Genomic DNA, 21,819 nt, shown 5'->3' with positions numbered 1-21,819 from the left:
GAAGTTCAGGGTTTAAGGGAAGGACGGGACCTGAGACACCCATGGATGGCCTCTCAGGAGGTGTGGTTTTAAGCTTGGGAGATAGGTGGTCCTTGAAGACAGAGAAGATTCTAGAAGGCGACCCAACTGGGGTGCGGGATCACACTGAGAACTGGCAGCTGAAATCCCCCAGCGCAGGCTGTAAGACCCTGGTGGAGAAGTCAGCGCCAAACTCTCCAGAGGGTGGCTCCATCTCTTCAAAGGCACCAGGGTCCCCTCCCCTGGCCCAGGTCAGCACAAAGGACGTCTGCTGAGGTCCCCCGGGCCCACTCCTCGACCCACGATTCCCTGAGTCTGTCGACATCTGTCCTATGACTGTGATCCTTCCAGAAAGCTGGAGAGTGAGACGGGTGAAGGTCGAGGACAGAGAGCTGTTTCCCGAGATGGCTTCTGAGCCCAGGGAGTCCAGCTTCTGCGAAACCATCACCTGAGGTGGGATCCCTGTGGCTCTCCTCCCTGCTCACCACACTGCCCAGAGCAGGAGGCCGTGGGCAGGGGGCTGTGGGCAGGAGCCGTGGGCAGGGGGCCATGTGCAGGGGGCCGTGGGCAGGGGCCGTGGGCAGGAGCCATGGGCAGGGGCCGTGGGCAGGGGGCCATGTGCAGGGGGCCGTGGGCAGGGGGCTGTGGGCAGGGAGCCATGGGCAGGGGCCGTGGGCAGGGGGCTGTGGGCAGGGGGCCATGTGCAGGGGGCCGTGGGCAGGGGGCCGTGGGCAGGAGCTGCAGACAGACAGGGAAGCTGGAGAGGTGAGAGAAGGGACCACAGTGTCCACAACCAAGGGCTCCCCTGGGGCGGGCGGGAGGGCGCCTGGTAGAGATGCAAGCTTGGGCCCCCCACCTCGCTGAGTCCTCCTGTCTGGAGAAGTGACGGGCGGAGCCCAGGTGACTCTGTGACAGGCGAGTTGAAGAAACACCATGTGGAAGGCACAGGCCCAGAGGAGGGTCTGGTCCGCTCAAGGTCATGTGGCAGCTCAGGGGCCAGCGCAGGTGAGAACCAAGCACTTTTCCTGGTTCCCAACAGATTTTCCCTTATTCTGCTTGGTTTCGACTTAAAAAAAAAAAAAAAAACAAACAAATTTTTAAATGTTGTGCAGAATAAAATATAATCAGATCTAAGGAGGGGATGGTCGGCACGTAGCAGGGGCTTAACAGATAGCTGTCACGCGAGGGGGAACCCTGTCTCCTCTCCAAGGAGAGCCGCGGGGCTGTGCAGGGGCTGCTCCAGGGGCTGGTCCAGGGGCTGGTCAGGCAGCAGCCTCCAGATACGACTGAAACAATGGTTTCGCTTGGTTCTGTTTATTTTTGCAGCTTCCTCCCATTCAGACAACCTTCTGGCTTTCTCTGCGGTGCTCAGAGGTTCACTTTAGGGCTGGACCGTGGCTCAGTGGTTGAATATGGGCTCAACACGCCCCTGGGTTCCACCCCAGCCTCCCTCCCCTCAAAAATGGGGGGGAATCCATTTTAATATAAATTTAAGTTAAAATCTCATGTTTTTTCCCCCCTTCTTCCTTCTAATGAAGTGAAATTAAGGGTCAGCCATCTTTTTCTGTAAGGAGCCGGGGAGCAAATACCTTTAGCTCTGCGGCTGCTCAGCCTGGACCACGGCGGCCTGTAAACGTGCGTGGGGCTGTGTTCCGATGATGCTTCCCTGCAAAAACAGTCTTGGGATCAAGGTCGGCCTGAAGGTCACATTAAACAACCTCTGAAAGTTATCGTAGGTCGAAGATACCGAGAGACACAGCCTGAGCCATCCCGTCCAGACCCCACTCTAGGACAAACCTCGGGGACAGACAACGGGGACGGTGAACTTGGGCCTCTGGGCACATCTGCTCATGCTGTCCCTTGCAGACAACAAAGAGTCCCCAAGGCAAAGGGTCCCCAAGGAAATTTGCTCAGGGCTTTGATCCCCTCCTTCCTCTGTGTCCCACGCCAACCGGCAGATGCCCCAGGGCCTCAGCAAGTCCCCTTGTGCCCACATCCCTCTGCCCGCCACACCGCCACCCCAGGCTCCGCCAGGACTGACTTCTCAGGTCGCCACTGGTTAAATGTGACCGTTCCCAGGTGGGGACCCCATTGGTCGTTCTCTCGTGAGCTAGAGCCAGCCTTTGACGTCTTCGCTGGAGCCGCCGCCCGCCAGCCTTCCAGTCAAGGGCCGGCCAGGGAGGGACCAAGGCTGCACTCTCTGGGAAAGTGGAACCTGGCTGGGTGACAGGAGGAAGAGGAAGAGTCCTGGGCTGTCTCGCCTGCCCCAGCTCCTCGCCCTGTGCTGATTCGTGAGCACCTACTAGGTGCTGAAGACCTCACGGGAAGCAGACGCTGTGACCTCCACTTGGCAGCTTAGGGAACTGAGGCGCAGGTGATCAAGCAGGTGGCCAGAGCCCGACTCTAGGGTCTGAGGGCTCCTCCTTAATGACCACCCCAACTCGCTGCCCCGCCCTGGGGGCTCTCTCCCAGCCTCATCCACTGACCGCAGCCCCAGCCCTGGGCTCCGGGTGCTCCCCAGAGTGCTCCCCACCTCCACCCGAAGGGTGGCCCCTGGGGGCCCAGCTCGGGTGCCCGCGCCCGCCCTCCCCGGTCCTGGAGAGGCGCGGGGTCTCCACGTCTCCTGGGCTCCGGCTCACCTGGTCAGCGCTGATGGGCTGCAGACAGGGTGGGAGGCCAGGTCCCCCAGGAGGGCCTCCCGGGCGGGGGCGGGGGTGTCGCAGTTCCCGGCTGGCACGCGCACGCTCACCGCCCACGCCCAGCGCTCGCCCGACCCGTCGGACCACACCACCCACATGCCAGCTGGGACCGTTTGGACGGGCAGCCGCAGGCCCCGGCTCGTCCGCCCCGTCCAGATGCCAGGGCCCAGGCCTTCAGAGTCACCTCCGTCCCCAGTGAGGGTCTCACAAGGAAGAGAGGCCAGGACTTTCCCAGATGCTGGGGGAGCGGAGGGAGAGGCGCTTCACAGTGGGGTTCCTCCCTGCGCTGGTCCCAGGGTTCTCAGCCCCGAAGCCCAGGTTCCTGTCCAGCACCCACGGCTCCCAGAAGTTAGTTCTGCCCCAGGGAAGGGAGGCCGGGCTGGTGAGCGCCACGCAGCCTCCTCTCCTCTCCCTGGGCCTCACCCCGACATCCGGAGACAGGACAGAGCTCCCTCTCTGCGGTGCCCCCCCCAGGAGGACCATCTGTGGCTGGGACACCCCGTCATCCCATTGGTCCATTCAAACTAATTTGTGTGTGTGTGTGTGTGTGTGTGTGTGTGTGTGTGTTTAGCACCAGCCAAGTGCCAGGGGCTGTGCTTGGCCCAGGGAGGCAGTGAGGCGGGACACCCCGAGAAGGGCTCTATGGAGGCTTCTGTCACTCACAGGGAGATGGACAAAAGAAACCGTAGCAAATAAGTTGGCAAAATACCTAGAGCTGGCAGCACGTAGCTGCAAAGAAAGTGCAGCTGGAGGGTGAGGGAGACCCCGACCTGCCCAGGGCTCCACAGGGAGCAGGAAGGCTCTCCCTGACGGAAGCTGTGATGACAAGAAGGAGGCACCATGGGAAGAGGGGTCTAGAGTTACATGTTCCACGTGGAAGAAACAGCAAGTGCAAATGTCCTGGGGTGAGAACAGGCTGGCCTGCTGAGGGGTGGAAGGTGGCCGGACTGTGAGTGGTGACTTGGTAGGGAGTGAGGTGAGCAGGCGAGGCGGGGGCAGGCCGTGGAGGGACCCACAGGCTGGCTGCCTTCCCCCTCCACTGGTTTCCTGGGGCTGCAGATGGTTTGGAGGGACTGTCTGGTCAGCCTAGGTTGGGTCACATGCTCCTCTGTGGCCAGGGCAAGGCCTGGTCCCTTGTTGGACCTCCCCCACATCCACACGGATGGCCAAGAAGAATGCGTGGCAGAGAAAGGGGACCAGATGTCCAGCCAGCGGTAGCCACAGCTGTGCGCGCCACATGGCTTGGTCTCCCTGGTCTGACCGTGACTCCAGTCCTGTCCCTGTGTCCGAGCCTCCCCTGCCCCCAAACCTCTGTGACATGTCCCAGACTAGAGTCATACACAGAGTCATACATGGGACTATAGGAATGTGGTTTTTTTAGTTGGAGTTGGACACACACCTTTACTTCATTTATTTATTTCTATGTGGTGCTGAGGATGGAACCCAGGGCCCCGCGAGTGCTAGGCTCTACCGCTGAGCCCCAGCCCCAGCCCCAGCCCCAGGAACGTGATATTTTTGACACCAGGGATGGAGCACAGGGGTGGGGCTCACCCACTGAGCCACATACGCAGTCCCGCTTTAAAAATATATTTTTATTTAGAGACTTAGTCTCACGAGGTCGCTGAGGCTGGCTTTGAACTTGTGATCCTCCTGCCTCAGCCTCCTGAGCCAGTGGGGTCACAGGCAGCACCCCCCTGGCCAGGAATCTGCATTCGTGATAGAATCATAAAGAGAAATACTCAGGACCATCTTGCCCCTTGGAGATGGAGATGAGACGGTGACACTTTGGGGACGGGACACTGAGTCTGGGGTCTGAGAAGAGGGGGCCTGGGCCTGGGGCTTTGGGTTTCCCCACCGTGGAGTCTGCTGCTTCCCTAAAGATTCAGCGGGAACCCCTTGTCCCTCTGGCCCTGTCCTCAGCCTTATTGCCCCCATGCCGGTGCACCCACAATGTCCCCAGATGGACTTCTCTTCCTGGTGTGACCCAGCTGAGCAGTTGGCGTTGGGCCCCTGTTTCTCCATAGACACACAGTTCAGGCAGCCAGCTGGGCTCGGTCTTACTGGCTGTGTGACCTTGCCGGGCCTTGACCTCTCTGTGCCTTTGTTTCTCACCCGTACAATGAGAGCACTCCAGGTGTTCAGCGCGGGGTCACTGCAGACTTGACTTCCCATACAGAGAGCACTTAGGATCGGGCTGGGGATGGGCCACTTCCAGGCCCGCCAGCGTCTGGCATGCACTTCAGGCTTTGAAGTGCTCTGTGGGTTTCTTCTGTCCATCTTGAACACTTCCTGAGCGTTGGCCAGGCCCGGGCACTCAGGGCGACCCTGGAGAGGCGCTCCTGGGGGTCCCACAGGGCGTGCAGCTCAGGGTCGGGGTCAGGGTCGGGGCCAGCTCACCTGCAGGGCTGTTTTATTCCTAGAAAGAAAGAAAACTCCTGACCGTCAGGTTCCCTGGACAGACAGCTCGGGCCCAAGCGGCCCGGCCTGGACTCCCACCAGGAGGCCAGGAGCCACCGGCCTCTCAGCCCTGCCCCTCAGCCCTGCCGAGCCCTGTCCTCTGGCCCCCTTCCCACCTCCAGGGAGTGGCCAAGGCAGAAATCCGGCCCTGCCTGCCCGGGGCTGCCCACCGCACTACAGTCTGCTCCAAGGGGAAGCCTTTTGTTTGGAAGGAAATGGTGCAGAATGAGCGGTGGCCGAGGTGGCCCAGTGCGAACAGGGCTGGGACCTGGCTTCCAGGGTCAAGCTGAAGCCAGGGGCTGAGATCCGGAGGAGTTAGGAGGCCCCAGGCTGTGGCTGGAGGATTCGAGGACTGATTAGGCCGCTCTGCCCGGCCGGGAGCTTCCCAGAGTTTCTGGCTGGTGGCAGTTTGGGGACACCTTGGAGACACCCAGGGGCATGATTGCCTGCAACCCCAGCCCTTGGAGTGGGCCCGTGATCCGCCTCTTGTCCCAGAGCCAGAAACAGCATTTACAGGCTCAAAGGCTGTAACCCAGGCCTCTGGACCCTTTGGGACTCCCGGGAAGGGCCCAGGAAGGTCTTGGGGCTGACCCGGAACCTTCCACCCTCCCTGTCCCTCTGCTCCTTCACCTGGCGTTTTCTTTTCGCGGCCCGCCCTGTGACAGGGAGCAGGGAACCGCAATCCACCTGGGATCTTTTGAGAGCTGCAGTGACCAGGACCCTCACGGAGGCTCCAGCCCTGGGCTTGGCTCCCGCGGTGGCCCTGTCACCTGGGGAGACGGTGGTAACCCTGTCTGGGCCTGCCCTGGACCGCGAAGCCTGGGCCACTGGGGTGGGGCCTGGTAGTCTTAGAAGCGGCCCCAGGTGATTCTCAAGGGCAGTCAAGGTCGAGCCGCCCTCGAAGCCCCACCCCCAGGTGCACAAGTGGGAACCTGAGGCCCAGGGAAAGGTGGCAACTTGTCCAGGGTCCTGTGGCCAGCTAGTGGGCAAGGCAGAGCCCAAGCCAAGACCCAGAACCCCAAGCAGCTCGGCTCTGGAACGGAGGGTCAGTGAAGTCGCCGTGCACGTCTGGGGGACAGCGGCCTGCGGCGGGCAGGATGGTAAGAACCACCCCGCGACTCACCTGTGCCATCCCCCCCCCCAGCAGGGTGGGACCTGAGGCCTGTCACTCCAGCAACTGGCGCCTCCCTCGGCAAAAATGATGGGCCAGTGGACGGGTGGACGGTGAGTTCACTGAAAGGGGGTGGATCTAATCGCGCCCCAGGTTGGAAGTAGGGGAGTGAAGGGGCCAGAGCCCAGGGTGCCCAGAGGGGAGGCCAGTGGGAGCCGAGGGTCACAGGACATAGCTTGGCAGTCAGGAGGCAGGCCCTCAAGAGATGCGTTGTGCAGGATGACCCCATGGAGCAGCCCTGACCACGCAGAGGGCCGTGGGGAGCGCAGGGCCGGGGGCCTCCTGGCCACAGAAACAAACCACCCGAGGCTGATTAGCTGGACTCCACCGCCTGCCCCTCAGGGGAACGGGATGCATACATACAGTTTATACGGCAATTTTTAAAAATAAAGACTTGTTTTTAGAGCAGAGGGTCTTTGCTGGCTGGTGGCAGAAGGAGAAGTCGGGGACCACTCACACTGGAGTCACTGCGATTTGAGAGACAGGCAGGACCCAGGAGTTCAAGGCCAGCCTGGGCACATGGTAGGACCCCGTTGCAAGAGAGAGCGGCAGAGAGAGCAGGACCCTCCCTGGTGGCCTCGGAGGCGGAAGGGGCCCTGGAGAAGGCATCAGGAGAATTCCAGGAACAGAGACGCCCCCGGCAGCCAGCCAGGAAACGGGTCCTCAGACCAACAGGGACAGTAACGGGGCTCTGCCGACAGTCTGAACTTGGGAACAGCTTCTCCCCAGAGCCCCGGGGGAAGAGGCCAGCCCAGTGACGTCGTGATGAGCCTGGTGAGACCAAGCAGAGATCTGAGGTCACCCTGCCTGGACTTCTGGCCTGCGGCCTGGGGGCTGATGAGCAGGCGTTTTGTGCTGAGTTTGTGGGGACACGGTGCCCCCCACCTGCTCCAGACAGGAGAGCTGCAGAGTCCTGACCTCAAGACCCGAGAGCACTGGCCAGGAGAGGAGTGCAGGCTAAGGACCAGAGAGGCTTCTCCAAGGGGCACTGTGCCCACCCACCCCCTTGTTCAAAGCCCCCAGAGACGCTCCCTGCCCCGCCTGCAGTGGCTCCGCTGCCCCATGGCTCCGCAGGCTGCAACCTGCTGTATTTCCCACAGTGCTCCGGCCTCCGCCATCTGCCTCCGTCACTCCCAAGTTCCCTGCTTCCTCCCCTCCGCTGCCACATCAGTCTGGAGCCCAGGACAGCACCTGGGCCGAACCTGCAGGTCTGGAAGGGAGTCACTGCCGCGAGGCCCCAGGGAGAACAGAGGCTGCCGGCCTCGAGCCCCAGCGAGCTGCCTCCTGGGGCAGCCCCCCCGCACCCCCAGGCTCCCCAGGTCCACCGGGGACGCCTGGGACCACCAGACTTCAGCAGGACCCACTCCCCGTCCCCCAGCTCTGGCAGGTCACCCTGTGCCTCAGGAGGTCTGAGCTCAGAGAGACAAAGATAGCCGGGCATGGTGGCACATGCCCGCGGGAACCCCAGCCATCGGCAGCGGAGGCAGAGAGATTGCAGACTCAGGCAGCCTCCGCAGCTGAGCAGTTCCCTGGTGAGACTCGGCCCCAGACCAAAAAGGCCTGGGGGGGTGGCTGGTGGTCAAGCGCCCAGGGCTCAATCCCCAGGACCAAAATAAAAGCAAAAACCAAAGATAGCGCTAAAGGGCAGGAGGCCAGGTCTCAGGGCGTCCTCCCCACTGGCCCTGCAGCCTCCCAGCTCCGGGCTCCCGCAGCCATCGGGGTGGGGAGCGTCTGGCTGTTTTGCTTACTGCTCCCCATGACCAGCACTCCCCAGCAGCAGTGAACACCTGGGTCTGCAGGTCCCAGCAGAGGCCAATGGCCACGCGGGTTCTAACCCTTCCTCTGGAGGCCGCGCTCAGTTGGTGACCCAGAGTCTTGTACCCACAGCTGGAGGGCACTCTGGGGCACCCTCTGGATACCAGCACCCAATGCTGGCTGCCTTAAGGGCCCAGACCCTGCCCAGAGGCCACACGGTGGAGCACTGGAGGCCACCAGTACAATAGCCTGAGGTCATCCGTGTCCCCTGACAGGGGCCTGGGAGCCAGGAGCGGGAAGCTCCTCTGGCCCAAGGCCACCTGAGGCCACTTGGCCGAGGTGTGTCCTTCCTGCCCTGTACCTGTGCCCTGGGCCCTCCCCGTTCTAGAGAAGCTTCCCTGGGTCAGGAGCAGCTTTGCCAACTCCACCCCTGTCACCACAATGCCACTTGGGCCTAGTGTCACTAAACCTTTCTTGAGATGTTTGCCTTGTACCTTCCCCGTGTGGATTCCAGCCTCGGAGGAACGCCACTCGGGACCCAGAGTGCTGTTGGAGGGCCTCAAGTCTCTGGGCCCAGCCTGGGGACAGCTGGCTTCGGTCCCCCAGGCATCCAGGGGTGGGGTGGCGATACTGTCCCTGCCCAGCACTCAGGGAGTTAGCCGCTCAGATGGCCCCACCCTGCCCCTCCCGTCCTGGTGGAGCAGGGAGAGGGGAGGGGGTGAAACTGCACAGCTTCCCCTGGGCGGGGCCACTCGGTCTGTGGGGGTGCGGGTCAGGAGTGCCTGGGCCCCCACGTGCCCACAGCAGGCACTCAGAGAATCTTGTAAGAACTCCTGTGTCCACAGCTGGGCTGGGCAGCACCCCAGCCTGCTGCCCGCCTTCCCCAGCGCGGAGCCTGAAGCCCGGGTCTGCAGGGCTCTGATCCCGCCGGGTCTGGACTGTCCCTGTTTACCCTCAGTGTCAGCCGCACCAAGGACGTCCACTTCCCAGAGGTCTGCCGGGTCCGGTGGGGGCACGAGGCTGGGAGCTGGGAGCAGGCCACCCACAGAGCCGCCGGCCCCCTTCAGTGCCTGCTGCACTGGGGACCCCAACCAGGCACGTCCTGGACAGTGGACCGGCCAGTGGGTGCCAGCATCTACTGCAGCTGCAGGGGCTGGCTCCCCCTGCTGGCCTCACGCCCCGCCCTCCTCATCCTCCAAGGACCTACCTCTCGTTCTGGGCCTCTGGTCACACGCTCTCCACCTGACAGGACCTCTCCCACCCGCCTCAGGCTCCACCTGGACACACCCTGCTTTCCACGGGGACCTCAGCTCCATATCTAGGTGACTTGGCTTGGTCCAAGTAAGCCCCACCATTTCCGCTGAGCGGCCTTGGGAAAGTTCCTCAGCCTCTCTGTGTGTCTGTTTTCTCATCAGTGGAGTGGTGGGGGCATTTCTCCTATTTGTGGCCACCCGCCACTTCTAGAGCTTTCCCCTCTTGACCATTGAGTGACCTATGAATGTAGAGGTCAGCTCCGTTTCCCAGCCCCCGCTGATCGCGAACCGGACGTCGCCTGTGAGGCTTCCGTGAGAAGGAGGCCATTCCCTCCAGCACCCTCTTGTCTTCTGGTGAACCTGGCGGTAGAGACAACTGGATCTGTGGGGACACTGATGTTGCACGTTTGCTAAACATCCCCCCACGGGGTGCTTGGTGGTCACCTTTCTGTCTCCTTGCCCTGAATCCAAGAAAATTCCTTCAGTTTAAACCAGCCAGCGTGGACTCTGTCATTTGCAGCTGAGACCCTTGATGGATTCGCGAAGACAGACTGTCCTCTAGGGTCCTTGCGAGACCACGTCTCCCTCAGGCTCGCGGGGCTCAGGTCGAAGCCAGCTCTCTGAGCACCTCTCTGGCATCTGGGGTGTCCAGCCCTGGTGTGGAGACTGTGGTCCCAGAGCACTTGGCGTCTCCCCTTCCTCTCCCTAAGAAGCCCAAGGCCCTGGGGCACACGGGTCCCGGGTCAGTCTGGGTCAGCTCACCTCCCAGATAAAACCCGCACGTCTGACCCACTGGGGCAAGGGCTCCCTCGGCCTGCGCCCGGGGTCTGATGGAGGACGTGCTGCAGGAGGTGCCTTGGTGGCCGGGCTCCTGCCGCTGGGAGCAGTCCCTGTCCCTGTGGGGGGTTCTGATCCAGGAGGTCCCTGACAGTGGGTGACTCAGCCAGCCCTTTCATGTGGCTCCCATGTCCCTGGGCAGCAAGCTCAGCCATGGGGGGTCTCGTGGGGAGTGGTCTTAGATCCCACTGCCTGGCAGCCCCAGAGCTAAGGCACTGTCCCTTTAGCCTCCTGGCTTCCTGTTCATGGGCAGGGGCAGCGCTGGCCTCCAGGCATCCTGGGAGTGAGCTGCCGGGCACCGGGAGCGTTGGCACAAACCGTGTCCAGTGGCCATGCCCTTGAGGTGCCTCTTTTCATTTCCTGTTAGTCACAGGTCACATGGAAGAGGACCTTCTTTGCTGTCCTCAGGTAGGTCCCCATACTGGGTGGAACAGTGTCACCAAGTGCCACTTGTCACAGCAGCCCTAGAGGCGAAGACAGTTCCCGTCTTGTTGCCATGGTCATGAGCAGCCGAGGGGGGCTGGGGCGCGGGGGCGCGGCTGGGGATACCTTTCTTTTCCTTCTCTTTCTTTTTCTGACTCGGGCTCAGGAAGCAAATGGAGCGAGTCCCCTCCCCAGGGTGCAGCTGCCCGGGTGGAGCGTCACGGTTGGGACATAGTGCCCTCGGATCTCAGGGGCAGTCTGGAAAGGGAGAAGGGCATGGTGTCTCCCAGAAAGAAAGGCCAGCCACACACTCGGTGGCCCTAGTAGGAACATTACAGAGATAAACAGGTGAGACTGATTTTGATACTGTCTTCTTTAACCCACCCTATCCCAAGATACCACCACGGTAGCAATCAGCCCAAAACATGCCATGAACCCCTTCACATCCTTCTCTTCCGGAACCTATGCCTTTAGAGCACATCTAAGTTACAATCAGCCACGGGGCTGGTGCTGGGTGGCCCCGTGGGCCTGGTGAGGGGAGGGACGTCTCCCACTTTGGACGGCCCACTCTTGCTCTCCTGTGATGGGCGGCTGAGCACCTCCCTGGGTGCCCGTATCCCAGGAAGTCGCCCAGGGCCTTCCTCTGCGGCCCAGCATTGGTCAGGACTCTGAGTATGGGAACAGGTTCCGGCAGCTCTGGTCCTCGGTGAGCCTGGATCCAGGAGGGCCCCTCTTTCCAGGTCCAGTAGGACCCCTCCTTACAGAGGCCGTCTTGGTCCGACCGTGAAGGGCGCGTCCCCTTGCTTGCTGTCCGTGTAGCTGCCGAGTCGCCGGCTGGGAAGCCCAGTGCTTGTCTGCAAGCCTCTGTTCTCCATCACCAACCCGCCCTGTGGGGTGGGGTGGTGGAGGGCTGAGGTGGGCGGGCCAGCTGGGATCCTGGGTGACCCAAGGCTATTCCCTCTAAAGCCTGTCCCACCCTGAGGTCTGTTTCATCCACACCTGTGCGACCAGCAGGGAAACAGGTTCTGTCCCTTCCCCGCCCTAGGGAGGGGCTAGGCAGTCCTCCAGCTCCCAGGCCCAGAAACCCAGATACGGAGCAACGTGCCCCAGCTCAGCACTGGAGACGTCTGAATCCAGTGAGTCGGGGACAGACCACAGGACCAAGGACAAGACTCAGCCTCCTTGGACGTGGTCCCGTGTTACGTGCGAGAGCAACTCAGAGCCACTCTCAGTGACCCGGGATGAGGCGGTGTTTCCCAAAGTGTGGTCCCAGGTCACCAGGAGAGAAACCCTGGGGTGAGAGAGCACTGGAGGAACCCAGGTGCTGGGCCTCAGGGAAGACCCCGAATGGGAACCTCTGTGAAATGAGCCTAGGAAGCTGCGTTTGTTTGGGGGTTTTTTTGGCGGGGGAGGGGGGGGCGTTGAACTCAGGGGCACTCGACCACTGAGCCACATCCCCAGCCCTATTTTGCATTTTATTTAGAGACAGGGTCTCACTGATTTGCTTAGCGCCTTGCCATTGCTGAGGCTGGCTTTGAATTTGGGATCCTCCTGCCTCAGCCTCCTGAGCTGCTGGAATTACAGGCGTGTGCCATGGAAAAATCATCTTTGGCATCTAATTCTTAATTTTCAAAAGTTTGTGAAGAAAGAGTGGAGGTGCCAGTTTGTACTCTCTTGTTTTTATGAAGCAATCGACCAGAATCTGACAATGAAACCATCTCCAAGCCATAGGAAGATTTCCTCTCTTCTACTCAGCAAAACGCTCCCTTTCCTTATTCAAGCCATTCATCCATGACCTTGGGCAAGTGACTTAGACCCTCGTTTCCTGTAAAATAGAGCAGAGAATAACTCCTATCGCCTGGGCCTGCCGGGAAGGGGACGTGGACTAATTCTGTAGGAGCTCAGTGAACGTTGTCCTGTTGTTGTTGTTATTAGCCAAAGCAGCTTGAAGCATTCTGAGTCACAAGTGCCCTCCACGTAGCCCCCTTTGAGTGTCCCGTGGCCTCCTGCTGCACCCTGGGTCCTCCCCGACCCTCTGCAGGCTCAGCCGGAGGAGACCCTCTGCTTGGCACAGGCCGCCCGCCAGTGGGAGCCCCATGATGCCCACACGGTCCTTGCTTTGGTTGGTCAGGAAGCGGCCTTCCCCAAACTGCTCAGAACCATATTCGGAAAGCAATTGTTCAAGACTAGGGGTTGGAGGCAGGACAGTTCAGGGTCCCACTGAACAATACGGGAGAGGAGGCCGCCAGCTGCCCAGAGGAACGGGAAGACTGGGCTGCGCCTGAGATCATGAGTTCGAGGCTCTGCGGGGAATGGGAAACCCAGAGCAAGCTGGGTGACAGCTCAGCTCCTGGCTGTCCCACCACCCGTACAGACCCACAGGGCTCACAGAGCCCCACCCCCTTGCGTGACATCCGTCCCTGACTGCCCAGGCTCTCGGGTGAAGTCTGAGCTCCTCCTGCCCCTGCTGACTGCCCCTCCTCTCCCCAGCTTTGAACTGGACGCTGCCTGGAGCCCCCTTCACAAGACACACTCTGTCCTGCTGACCAGCTTGGACCTGCTGGACAACCTCTTGCCTGACCCCCGTGACCTGCCGTCCTCCTTACAGCACCTTCCCCACCTCTGGTGCCCTCCCGACTTTCATTTCCAACAAAAATCATCTGAAGTTCTCTGTTGAGGCTGCCCAGCCCCATGAGGGTGCAGGGTCGGGGAAGCCTCTCCCCTCTGAGGGTGTTATGAGCTGTGCCCCCTCATGTCCATGTGTTGGAGCTCCAACCCCCAGAACCTCACAACCCGAGTGCACTAGGAGCTGGGGTCTTGGAGAGTAAGTGGTCAAAACAGGGCCATCAGTGTGAGCTCCGTCCAGCGCGATGGTGGCCTCAGGAGCAGAGGACACTAGGGCCAGGCACACACAGAGCGACAACATGCGAAGACACAGGGAGAAGCTGGCATCCACAGGCCCAGGAGGGAGGCCGCAGAAGGCCTTGGACTCCCAACCTCCACAACTATGGAGCTGAATTTCTGATGCCTAAGCCGCTCAGTCTGGGGATCCTCATCCCTAGCGAATGATGCAAGGACCTTGGAATTCCAAGATGGAAGAAGCCCAAAGCCTGTGGAACCTGGCAGCCCTGGACAGGGGCACTGTCACCTCCACCCGCTGGGAAAGACAGGAAGGAAGGACCACGGAGGGTGCCACGGTCAGGGGCTGCGGAGCTGGCGTGGCGAGCTGAAAGGACCTTGCGTTCAGAACTGGGAAGGCCCCTGTGTCCGCCCTAGTTGGAGAATGAGGAAACGGGGCCGGAGAGGAGGAAGGACCTGCCAGGTCTGCTCATGAAGGAGGAAAGCCCCAGCACCCCCCGCCCCGCCCCGGCTCCCCGTCCTGCGGTTGTCAGGTTCAATGATTAACCACTCGTCGGGTGCCTGGGTGCCGGGGTCTGGCCTTGAGGAACCACAGTTTTGAGGAGGAAGCCGTCTGGCCACTGGGGCGGGAAAAACAGCTGCTGTGACTTCACACCTGTGTTTGCAGAGCTTCTTCCTCTAAGGACCCCCCCCGCCCTCCCCCGGCCCATGCTCAGGCAACCAAGAGCTTCCCTTGAGATGCCCTGGATCTGGGGTGGAGTAGAGACAAAGGGGACCCTGGCCACTATCTAGGGGCAGGAGAGATGAGGGCCCCTGGGGGTGACCCTCGAGCTGGTCTAGCCACAAGGACCCAGAAGGGAGGCAGGCCAGGTCCCATCCTCGCTCTGCAGTCCCCCTGTATTAGACAACTTCCTGCTGCTACACTGAAGCACTCAAGGTGGGCAACGTGGTGAAGAATCACAGCTCACAGTCCCGGAGGCTAAGGGCATAGCACCTGCATCGGCAGACTTTATCTCACATCTTTCCTCAGGTGCTTCTTTGGATCAGCATCTCTCGGGGTGATCCCTGTGATTCGCTTGGACATGTCTTTGGCCCAGGTGGGGCCTGAGTGGCTTTTCCTTTTATCTGACTGATGGTGAAAGACCCCTTTGTCATCAAAAGTATTTCCCTCTGTCCCTTACGAAAATTGCAAATATTTTCTTTCCTGATTTCCTGTGGTGTCGTTGGCTACACGGTTTTCTGTTTCTGTACAGTCAGTCTGCAAATATGTTCCTTTGGTGGCTTCTGAATTCTGTGGCTGCTAAGGAAAGTTGGGGCCATGCTCAGATTTGTGAAAATAATATTGTCTTGCGTTTCACCTCCCTGCATTTAGCTTTGAACACTTATTTCTTTCCTTTAACAAGAATTTGTTTCTTTGTGATATGAGAAGGGATCTGACTTGACATTCCTCCAGATGTGTAGCCGATGGTCTCGGTGCTTGAATGATTCATTCCCCTTCACTAACTTCAAGTGCCATTTTGAAAATCGGGTTTAAGCGCTGCTTTCTGTCTCCAGGGAAGTTGGCCACCAGCAGCTCCCGTTTGTATGGATTCACTCAACCAGCTCAGCAGAAAGAGGTGTCTTCTTCCCTAATCCTTCAGCCAAGACCCAGGGCCGCCGCCATTGGACACCTTCAACCAACAGTGGCCAGCCAGGGAGTGGAGTCTGCTGCCCCACTGGTCTCTCTATGGACAGGGAGAGTGGGAAGCTGCCCATAGAAGGGAGAATTCCCGTCAGAATGAGTCTCCCCGCGGGTGCTCTCAGCCACTCTCTGCCAACCGCTGGGAGTCCCAGGTCCCCTCTGCTTAGCCTGTCCCCCCTCCAAGATCAGCTGGCATCGTGTCTTCCTGAAAACTCAGCTGAGAAAGCTGAGGAGTCCAGTCCCGTCCACTCCTGCCCCAGGCCCCTTGCCCAGGCTGCTGCTTCTTGTCAAAGTGGGGAGAAACCCGGGAGGGCAGGGAGGAGGAGGAGGCCAGCCGGGCACAGATGCCATTGCAAACAGAACGCGGCTGCTTCTTCCCCTCCGTGAGAGGAAGGTCCCTAGAAGGCCACTCTGGCCTCCTGCCAAGGAGCCCTGGCCACCGGGGAACAGCCTGGGAATCCAGAGATTCTGCAGTGCAGGCCGGGCGGCCCTCAGAGGCCAGCACTTGGACAGTGGATGGCTGTGCCCCCGCCCCTGTCACCTCACGCCACCAGTCGGGCAATGCCAGCCCCTCCCCGCCACTCTGGGCCTTGGGACCATGTAGGGAGGAGTCCCAGATGAGGTCACAGCCCCGTCCTATCGTGGGCCCTGGTGGGAATAGGTCTCCCTGGGGAGCTGCGCTCTGTTGGGAAACAGCTCCTCCGCTGGCTCCGCCCTGCGGGTGTCACCCCGTGCCTTCTCAGGCTCCCTGTCCAAGGGGCTGAGGACGGTCCCCATCTCGAAAGTCACTGCGAGGATTCCAGAAATAATAATAGCAGCAATGTCCCTGGGAAGTCCCCACGGGTGGGTGAGGTGGGCCGCAGCGACATCTCCAGGGGGAGGGGCAGGGACTGGAGACTCTGGACACGTGTCCCCTGCCAAAGAAGGGCTCCTGCAAACCACTGTGCAGGCCCACTGCCTGCTTTCTTTTGAAATTCTGGGGCCAGGACTTCCGGGTCTCTGCACCAGGCCCACCTGAGCCTGGAGCCAGGTTTGGAGGGGACAGAAGCCTCTGGGAACCACGCTCAGCAGTGGCTGAGGATTCCTGGGCTCAGGGGCCTGTCCCAGGGAACCCACGCAGGGACGCGTCTGGACCTGCCCGCCCTCCCCCACCTCCCCCTAAGTCGCCCACTTGGCCAGCGCTGCTGTCCCGGGTGGGGCGGGCACACTCAGCCCTCCTTACCTCGGGTGCTCTGTTTGTCAGCACTGGCCCAGTCCAGGGGTTCCGACTCACCCCGGCTCCCCCTCCCCACCACCCTGTCCCAGAGGTCACCACCCAGAGGCACTCGCCCTTCTGGGCAGTCTCCCAGGCGATTGGCACGGGCACTGCTGAGCGGCAGCCCCAGGGTGCCCAGCGCGGGTGATTCCCAGCAAGCCAGCGTGGGCGCCGGGCAAACAAGCCCTCAGTGTCCGGGGGCAGCCACCAGCCCTGAGATGTGGCGCTGTCCCCGGGGGTGGGGCCGGGCAGAAACCCCTGGGAGTGGGGCCCACCTCCCCTCCCCTTCTGCAAACCCCCGCTGCTGCCCTCCAGAGAGGGACGGGGCGGCTTGCAGGCCTGGGTGGCGCGGTTGGTTTTTTTGATCTCAAGGATACTGTCCATCTCAGCCTGGCAGGACGCTGGGAAAGCCTGCCCACCCCACCGGCTCTGTCCATGCCCTGCCCCCTCGGAAGGATCCGCACGGGCATCCTCCCTGCCAAGTCCAAGATCCTGAAATGCGGGGGACTCCTGGGTGCCACGTGAAGCCAGGAGGGAGGAGGGTTCGGGGTCTCCTGCACATGACCAACTTCCTTCCCTGGCCAGTCCCTCTTGCATCAGAGGAGTCCCCCGCTGCCACACAAGGCCGGCCCTCCAGGGTAGTGGCCACGCATTTCAGAACCCAAAGTCAAGAAGTGCAAAAGCAAGTGCGGTGGACCTTCAGGTGGACCTTCAGGTGGACCTTCAGGTGGGCCTTCAGGTGGACCTTCAGGTGGGCCTTCAGGTGGGCCTTCAGGTGGGCCTTCAGGTGGGCCTTCAGGTGGACCTTCAGGTGGACCTTCAGGTGGACCTTCAGGTGGGCCTTCAGGTGGGCCTTCAGGTGGGCCTTCAGGTGGACCTTCAGGTGGGCCTTCAGGTGGGCCTTCAGGTGGGCCTTCAGGTGGGCCTTCAGGTGGGCCTTCAGGTGGACCTTCAGGTGGGCCTTCAGGTGGACCTTCAGGTGGACCTTCAGGTGGGCCTTCAGGTGGACCTTCAGGTGGGCCTTCAGGTGGGCCTTCAGGTGGACCTTCAGGTGGACCTTCAGGTGGACCTTCAGGTGGACCTTCAGGTGGGCCTTCAGGTGGGCCTTCAGGTGGACCTTCAGGTGGACCTTCAGGTGGGCCTTCAGGTGGGCCTTCAGGTGGGCCTTCAGGTGGACCTTCAGGTGGGCCTTCAGGTGGGCCTTCAGGTGGACCTTCAGGTGGACCTTCAGGTGGGCCTTCAGGTGGGCCTTCAGGTGGGCCTTCAGGTGGACCTTCAGGTGGGCCTTCAGGTGGGCCTTCAGGTGGACCTTCAGGTGGACCTTCAGGTGGGCCTTCAGGTGGGCCTTCAGGTGGGCCTTCAGGTGGGCCTTCAGGTGGGCCTTCAGGTGGACCTTCAGGTGGGCCTTCAGGTGGGCCTTCAGGTGGACCTTCAGGTGGACCTTCAGGTGGGCCTTCAGGTGGGCCTTCAGGTGGGCCTTCAGGTGGACCTTCAGGTGGGCCTTCAGGTGGGCCTTCAGGTGGACCTTCAGGTGGACCTTCAGGTGGGCCTTCAGGTGGACCTTCAGGTGGGCCTTCAGGTGGGCCTTCAGGTGGGCCTTCAGGTGGGCCTTCAGGTGGACCTTCAGGTGGACCTTCAGGTGGACCTTCAGGTGGGCCTTCAGGTGGGCCTTCAGGTGGGCCTTCAGGTGGGCCTTCAGGTGGGCCTTCAGGTGGGCCTTCAGGTGGACCTTCAGGTGGGCCTTCAGGTGGGCCTTCAGGTGGGCCTTCAGGTGGGCCTTCAGGTGGGCCTTCAGGTGGACCTTCAGGTGGGCCTTCAGGTGGGCCTTCAGGTGGACCTTCAGGTGGGCCTTCAGGTGGGCCTTCAGGTGGGCCTTCAGGTGGGCCTTCAGGTGGGCCTTCAGGTGGACCTTCAGGTGGGCCTTCAGGTGGGCCTTCAGGTGGGCCTTCAGGTGGGCCTTCAGGTGGACCTTCAGGTGGGCCTTCAGGTGGACCTTCAGGTGGACCTTCAGGTGGACCTTCAGGTGGACCTTCAGGTGGGCCTTCAGGTGGGCCTTCAGGTGGACCTTCAGGTGGACCTTCAGGTGGGCCTTCAGGTGGACCTTCAGGTGGACCTTCAGGTGGGCCTTCAGGTGGACCTTCAGGTGGGCCTTCAGGTGGGCCTTCAGGTGGGCCTTCAGGTGGGCCTTCAGGTGGACCTTCAGGTGGGCCTTCAGGTGGGCCTTCAGGTGGGCCTTCAGGTGGACCTTCAGGTGGGCCTTCAGGTGGACCTTCAGGTGGGCCTTCAGGTGGGCCTTCAGGTGGGCCTTCAGGTGGACCTTCAGGTGGGCCTTCAGGTGGGCCTTCAGGTGGGCCTTCAGGTGGGCCTTCAGGTGGACCTTCAGGTGGGCCTTCAGGTGGGCCTTCAGGTGGGCCTTCAGGTGGACCTTCAGGTGGACCTTCAGGTGGGCCTTCAGGTGGGCCTTCAGGTGGACCTTCAGGTGGGCCTTCAGGTGGGCCTTCAGGTGGGCCTTCAGGTGGGCCTTCAGGTGGGACCTTCAGGTGGACCTTCAGGTGGACCTTCAGGTGGACCTTCAGGTGGACCTTCAGGTGGGCCTTCAGGTGGGCCTTCAGGTGGGCCTTCAGGTGGACCTTCAGGTGGGCCTTCAGGTGGGCATTCAGGTGGACCTTCAGGTGGACCTTCAGGTGGACCTTCAGGTGGGCCTTCAGGTGGACCTTCAGGTGGGCCTTCAGGTGGACCTTCAGGTGGACCTTCAGGTGGACCTTCAGGTGGGCCTTCAGGTGGGCCTTCAGGTGGGCCTTCAGGTGGGCCTTCAGGTGGACCTTCAGGTGGACCTTCAGGTGGACCTTCAGGTGGACCTTCAGGTGGGCCTTCAGGTGGGCCTTCAGGTGGACCTTCAGGTGGGCCTTCAGGTGGACCTTCAGGTGGACCTTCAGGTGGGCCTTCAGGTGGGCCTTCAGGTGGACCTTCAGGTGGGCCTTCAGGTGGGCCTTCAGGTGGACCTTCAGGTGGACCTTCAGGTGGACCTTCAGGTGGGCCTTCAGGTGGGCCTTCAGGTGGACCTTCAGGTGGACCTTCAGGTGGGCCTTCAGGTGGGCCTTCAGGTGGACCTTCAGGTGGGCCTTCAGGTGGACCTTCAGGTGGGCCTTCAGGTGGGCCTTCAGGTGGACCTTCAGGTGGACCTTCAGGTGGGCCTTCAGGTGGACCTTCAGGTGGGCCTTCAGGTGGGCCTTCAGGTGGACCTTCAGGTGGGCCTTCAGGTGGGCCTTCAGGTGGACCTTCAGGTGGACCTTCAGGTGGGCCTTCAGGTGGACCTTCAGGTGGGCCTTCAGGTGGGCCTTCAGGTGGGCCTTCAGGTGGACCTTCAGGTGGACCTTCAGGTGGGCCTTCAGGTGGACCTTCAGGTGGGCCTTCAGGTGGGCCTTCAGGTGGACCTTCAGGTGGACCTTCAGGTGGGCCTTCAGGTGGGCCTTCAGGTGGACCTTCAGGTGGACCTTCAGGTGGGCCTTCAGGTGGACCTTCAGGTGGGCCTTCAGGTGGGCCTTCAGGTGGGCCTTCAGGTGGACCTTCAGGTGGGCCTTCAGGTGGACCTTCAGGTGGACCTTCAGGTGGACCTTCAGGTGGGCCTTCAGGTGGGCCTTCAGGTGGGCCTTCAGGTGGACCTTCAGGTGGACCTTCAGGTGGGCCTTCAGGTGGGCCTTCAGGTGGGCCTTCAGGTGGGCCTTCAGGTGGGACCTTCAGGTGGACCTTCAGGTGGACCTTCAGGTGGACCTTCAGGTGGGCCTTCAGGTGGGCCTTCAGGTGGGCCTTCAGGTGGACCTTCAGGTGGGCCTTCAGGTGGACCTTCAGGTGGACCTTCAGGTGGGCCTTCAGGTGGACCTTCAGGTGGGCCTTCAGGTGGACCTTCAGGTGGACCTTCAGGTGGGCCTTCAGGTGGGCCTTCAGGTGGGCCTTCAGGTGGACCTTCAGGTGGACCTTCAGGTGGACCTTCAGGTGGGCCTTCAGGTGGGCCTTCAGGTGGGCCTTCAGGTGGGCCTTCAGGTGGACCTTCAGGTGGGCCTTCAGGTGGGCCTTCAGGTGGACCTTCAGGTGGACCTTCAGGTGGACCTTCAGGTGGGCCTTCAGGTGGGCCTTCAGGTGGACCTTCAGGTGGACCTTCAGGTGGGCCTTCAGGTGGGCCTTCAGGTGGACCTTCAGGTGGACCTTCAGGTGGACCTTCAGGTGGGCCTTCAGGTGGGCCTTCAGGTGGACCTTCAGGTGGACCTTCAGGTGGGCCTTCAGGTGGACCTTCAGGTGGACCTTCAGGTGGGCCTTCAGGTGGGCCTTCAGGTGGACCTTCAGGTGGACCTTCAGGTGGACCTTCAGGTGGGCCTTCAGGTGGGCCTTCAGGTGGGCCTTCAGGTGGACCTTCAGGTGGACCTTCAGGTGGGCCTTCAGGTGGACCTTCAGGTGGACCTTCAGGTGGACCTTCAGGTGGGCCTTCAGGTGGGCCTTCAGGTGGACCTTCAGGTGGACCTTCAGGTGGGCCTTCAGGTGGGCCTTCAGGTGGACCTTCAGGTGGGCCTTCAGGTGGGCCTTCAGGTGGACCTTCAGGTGGGCCTTCAGGTGGACCTTCAGGTGGGCCTTCAGGTGGGCCTTCAGGTGGGCCTTCAGGTGGGCCTTCAGGTGGACCTTCAGGTGGACCTTCAGGTGGACCTTCAGGTGGGCCTTCAGGTGGGCCTTCAGGTGGGCCTTCAGGGCCTCAGGGGCAGAGGGGCGCTGCTCTGAGAGCGAACCCCGGACTCCCGCCAGGAAGGAATGAGGGGAGACGGGAAGGGGCGAGGGCAGGGACCTGGGCCGGAGGGGAAGGGTCCAGTCCCTGAGCTGGGTGAGCAGAGGTAAAGGACGCAGGGCAGGCTGCATCCCAGAGGCGCCCAGATGGCCTGTCACGGTATCACTCCCGGCCAGCGCAGTCCGCGTCACCGTCACAGTTTTTCCACCTCCTCCTGAATTGGGAGAAAGAAGTGGGTGTCACTTCTGTCCTCTAAGCAGCGTCCACAACACAGTCTCTCTTCCCAAACGTCCTCTCTGTAACACCCCGGCTTAGGTTTTATCAGTCCCCTCTCAGCGGCAGTCCCAGGGACCCTGTCTGTCCATCCTGGGATTCCTCTCCAATGCTGGTCTTGTGTCCACTGGGGACGGGTCTACCTGTGCTCCAGGTGAACTCAGCACCATTCATTCTAGAGTCTTCCATGCATTTGGTAAAAACTGTTGAGCCCTACCATGTGGGGGAGGCTGTGCTGGAGGTGGGGGTGCGGGGAGAAGGAAAGAGGGTGCCACCTCATGGCTGCTGGGGTGAACGGGGCTCAGCCCCCTCAGGACTGTGTCGTCAAGGCAGTTTGGGGAACTGAGGACAGAACTGAGCTGGAAAG

At 61.4% G+C, this 21,819-nt stretch overlaps 1 protein-coding gene across 1 annotated transcript in view; it reads right to left on the bottom strand.

Moving 5' to 3' along the window:
• Tekt5 (tektin 5) overlaps positions 1-21,819 on the bottom strand; it is a 73,550-nt gene that overhangs the window by 1,011 nt on the left and 50,720 nt on the right. Inside the window, exons 10-11 of the mRNA XM_077106120.1 lie at positions 2,658-2,955; positions 504-701 (exon numbers count right to left, since the gene is read on the bottom strand). Of these exons, the coding sequence (XP_076962235.1) occupies positions 504-701; positions 2,658-2,955 (496 nt within the window). The remainder of the gene's footprint in view (positions 1-503; positions 702-2,657; positions 2,956-21,819) is intronic.

The sequence above is a fragment of the Callospermophilus lateralis genome, chromosome 19, assembly GCF_048772815.1.
Source record: "Callospermophilus lateralis isolate mCalLat2 chromosome 19, mCalLat2.hap1, whole genome shotgun sequence".
NCBI lineage: Eukaryota > Metazoa > Chordata > Mammalia > Rodentia > Sciuridae > Callospermophilus > Callospermophilus lateralis.
This window is presented reverse-complemented; position numbering and strand designations above follow the sequence as displayed.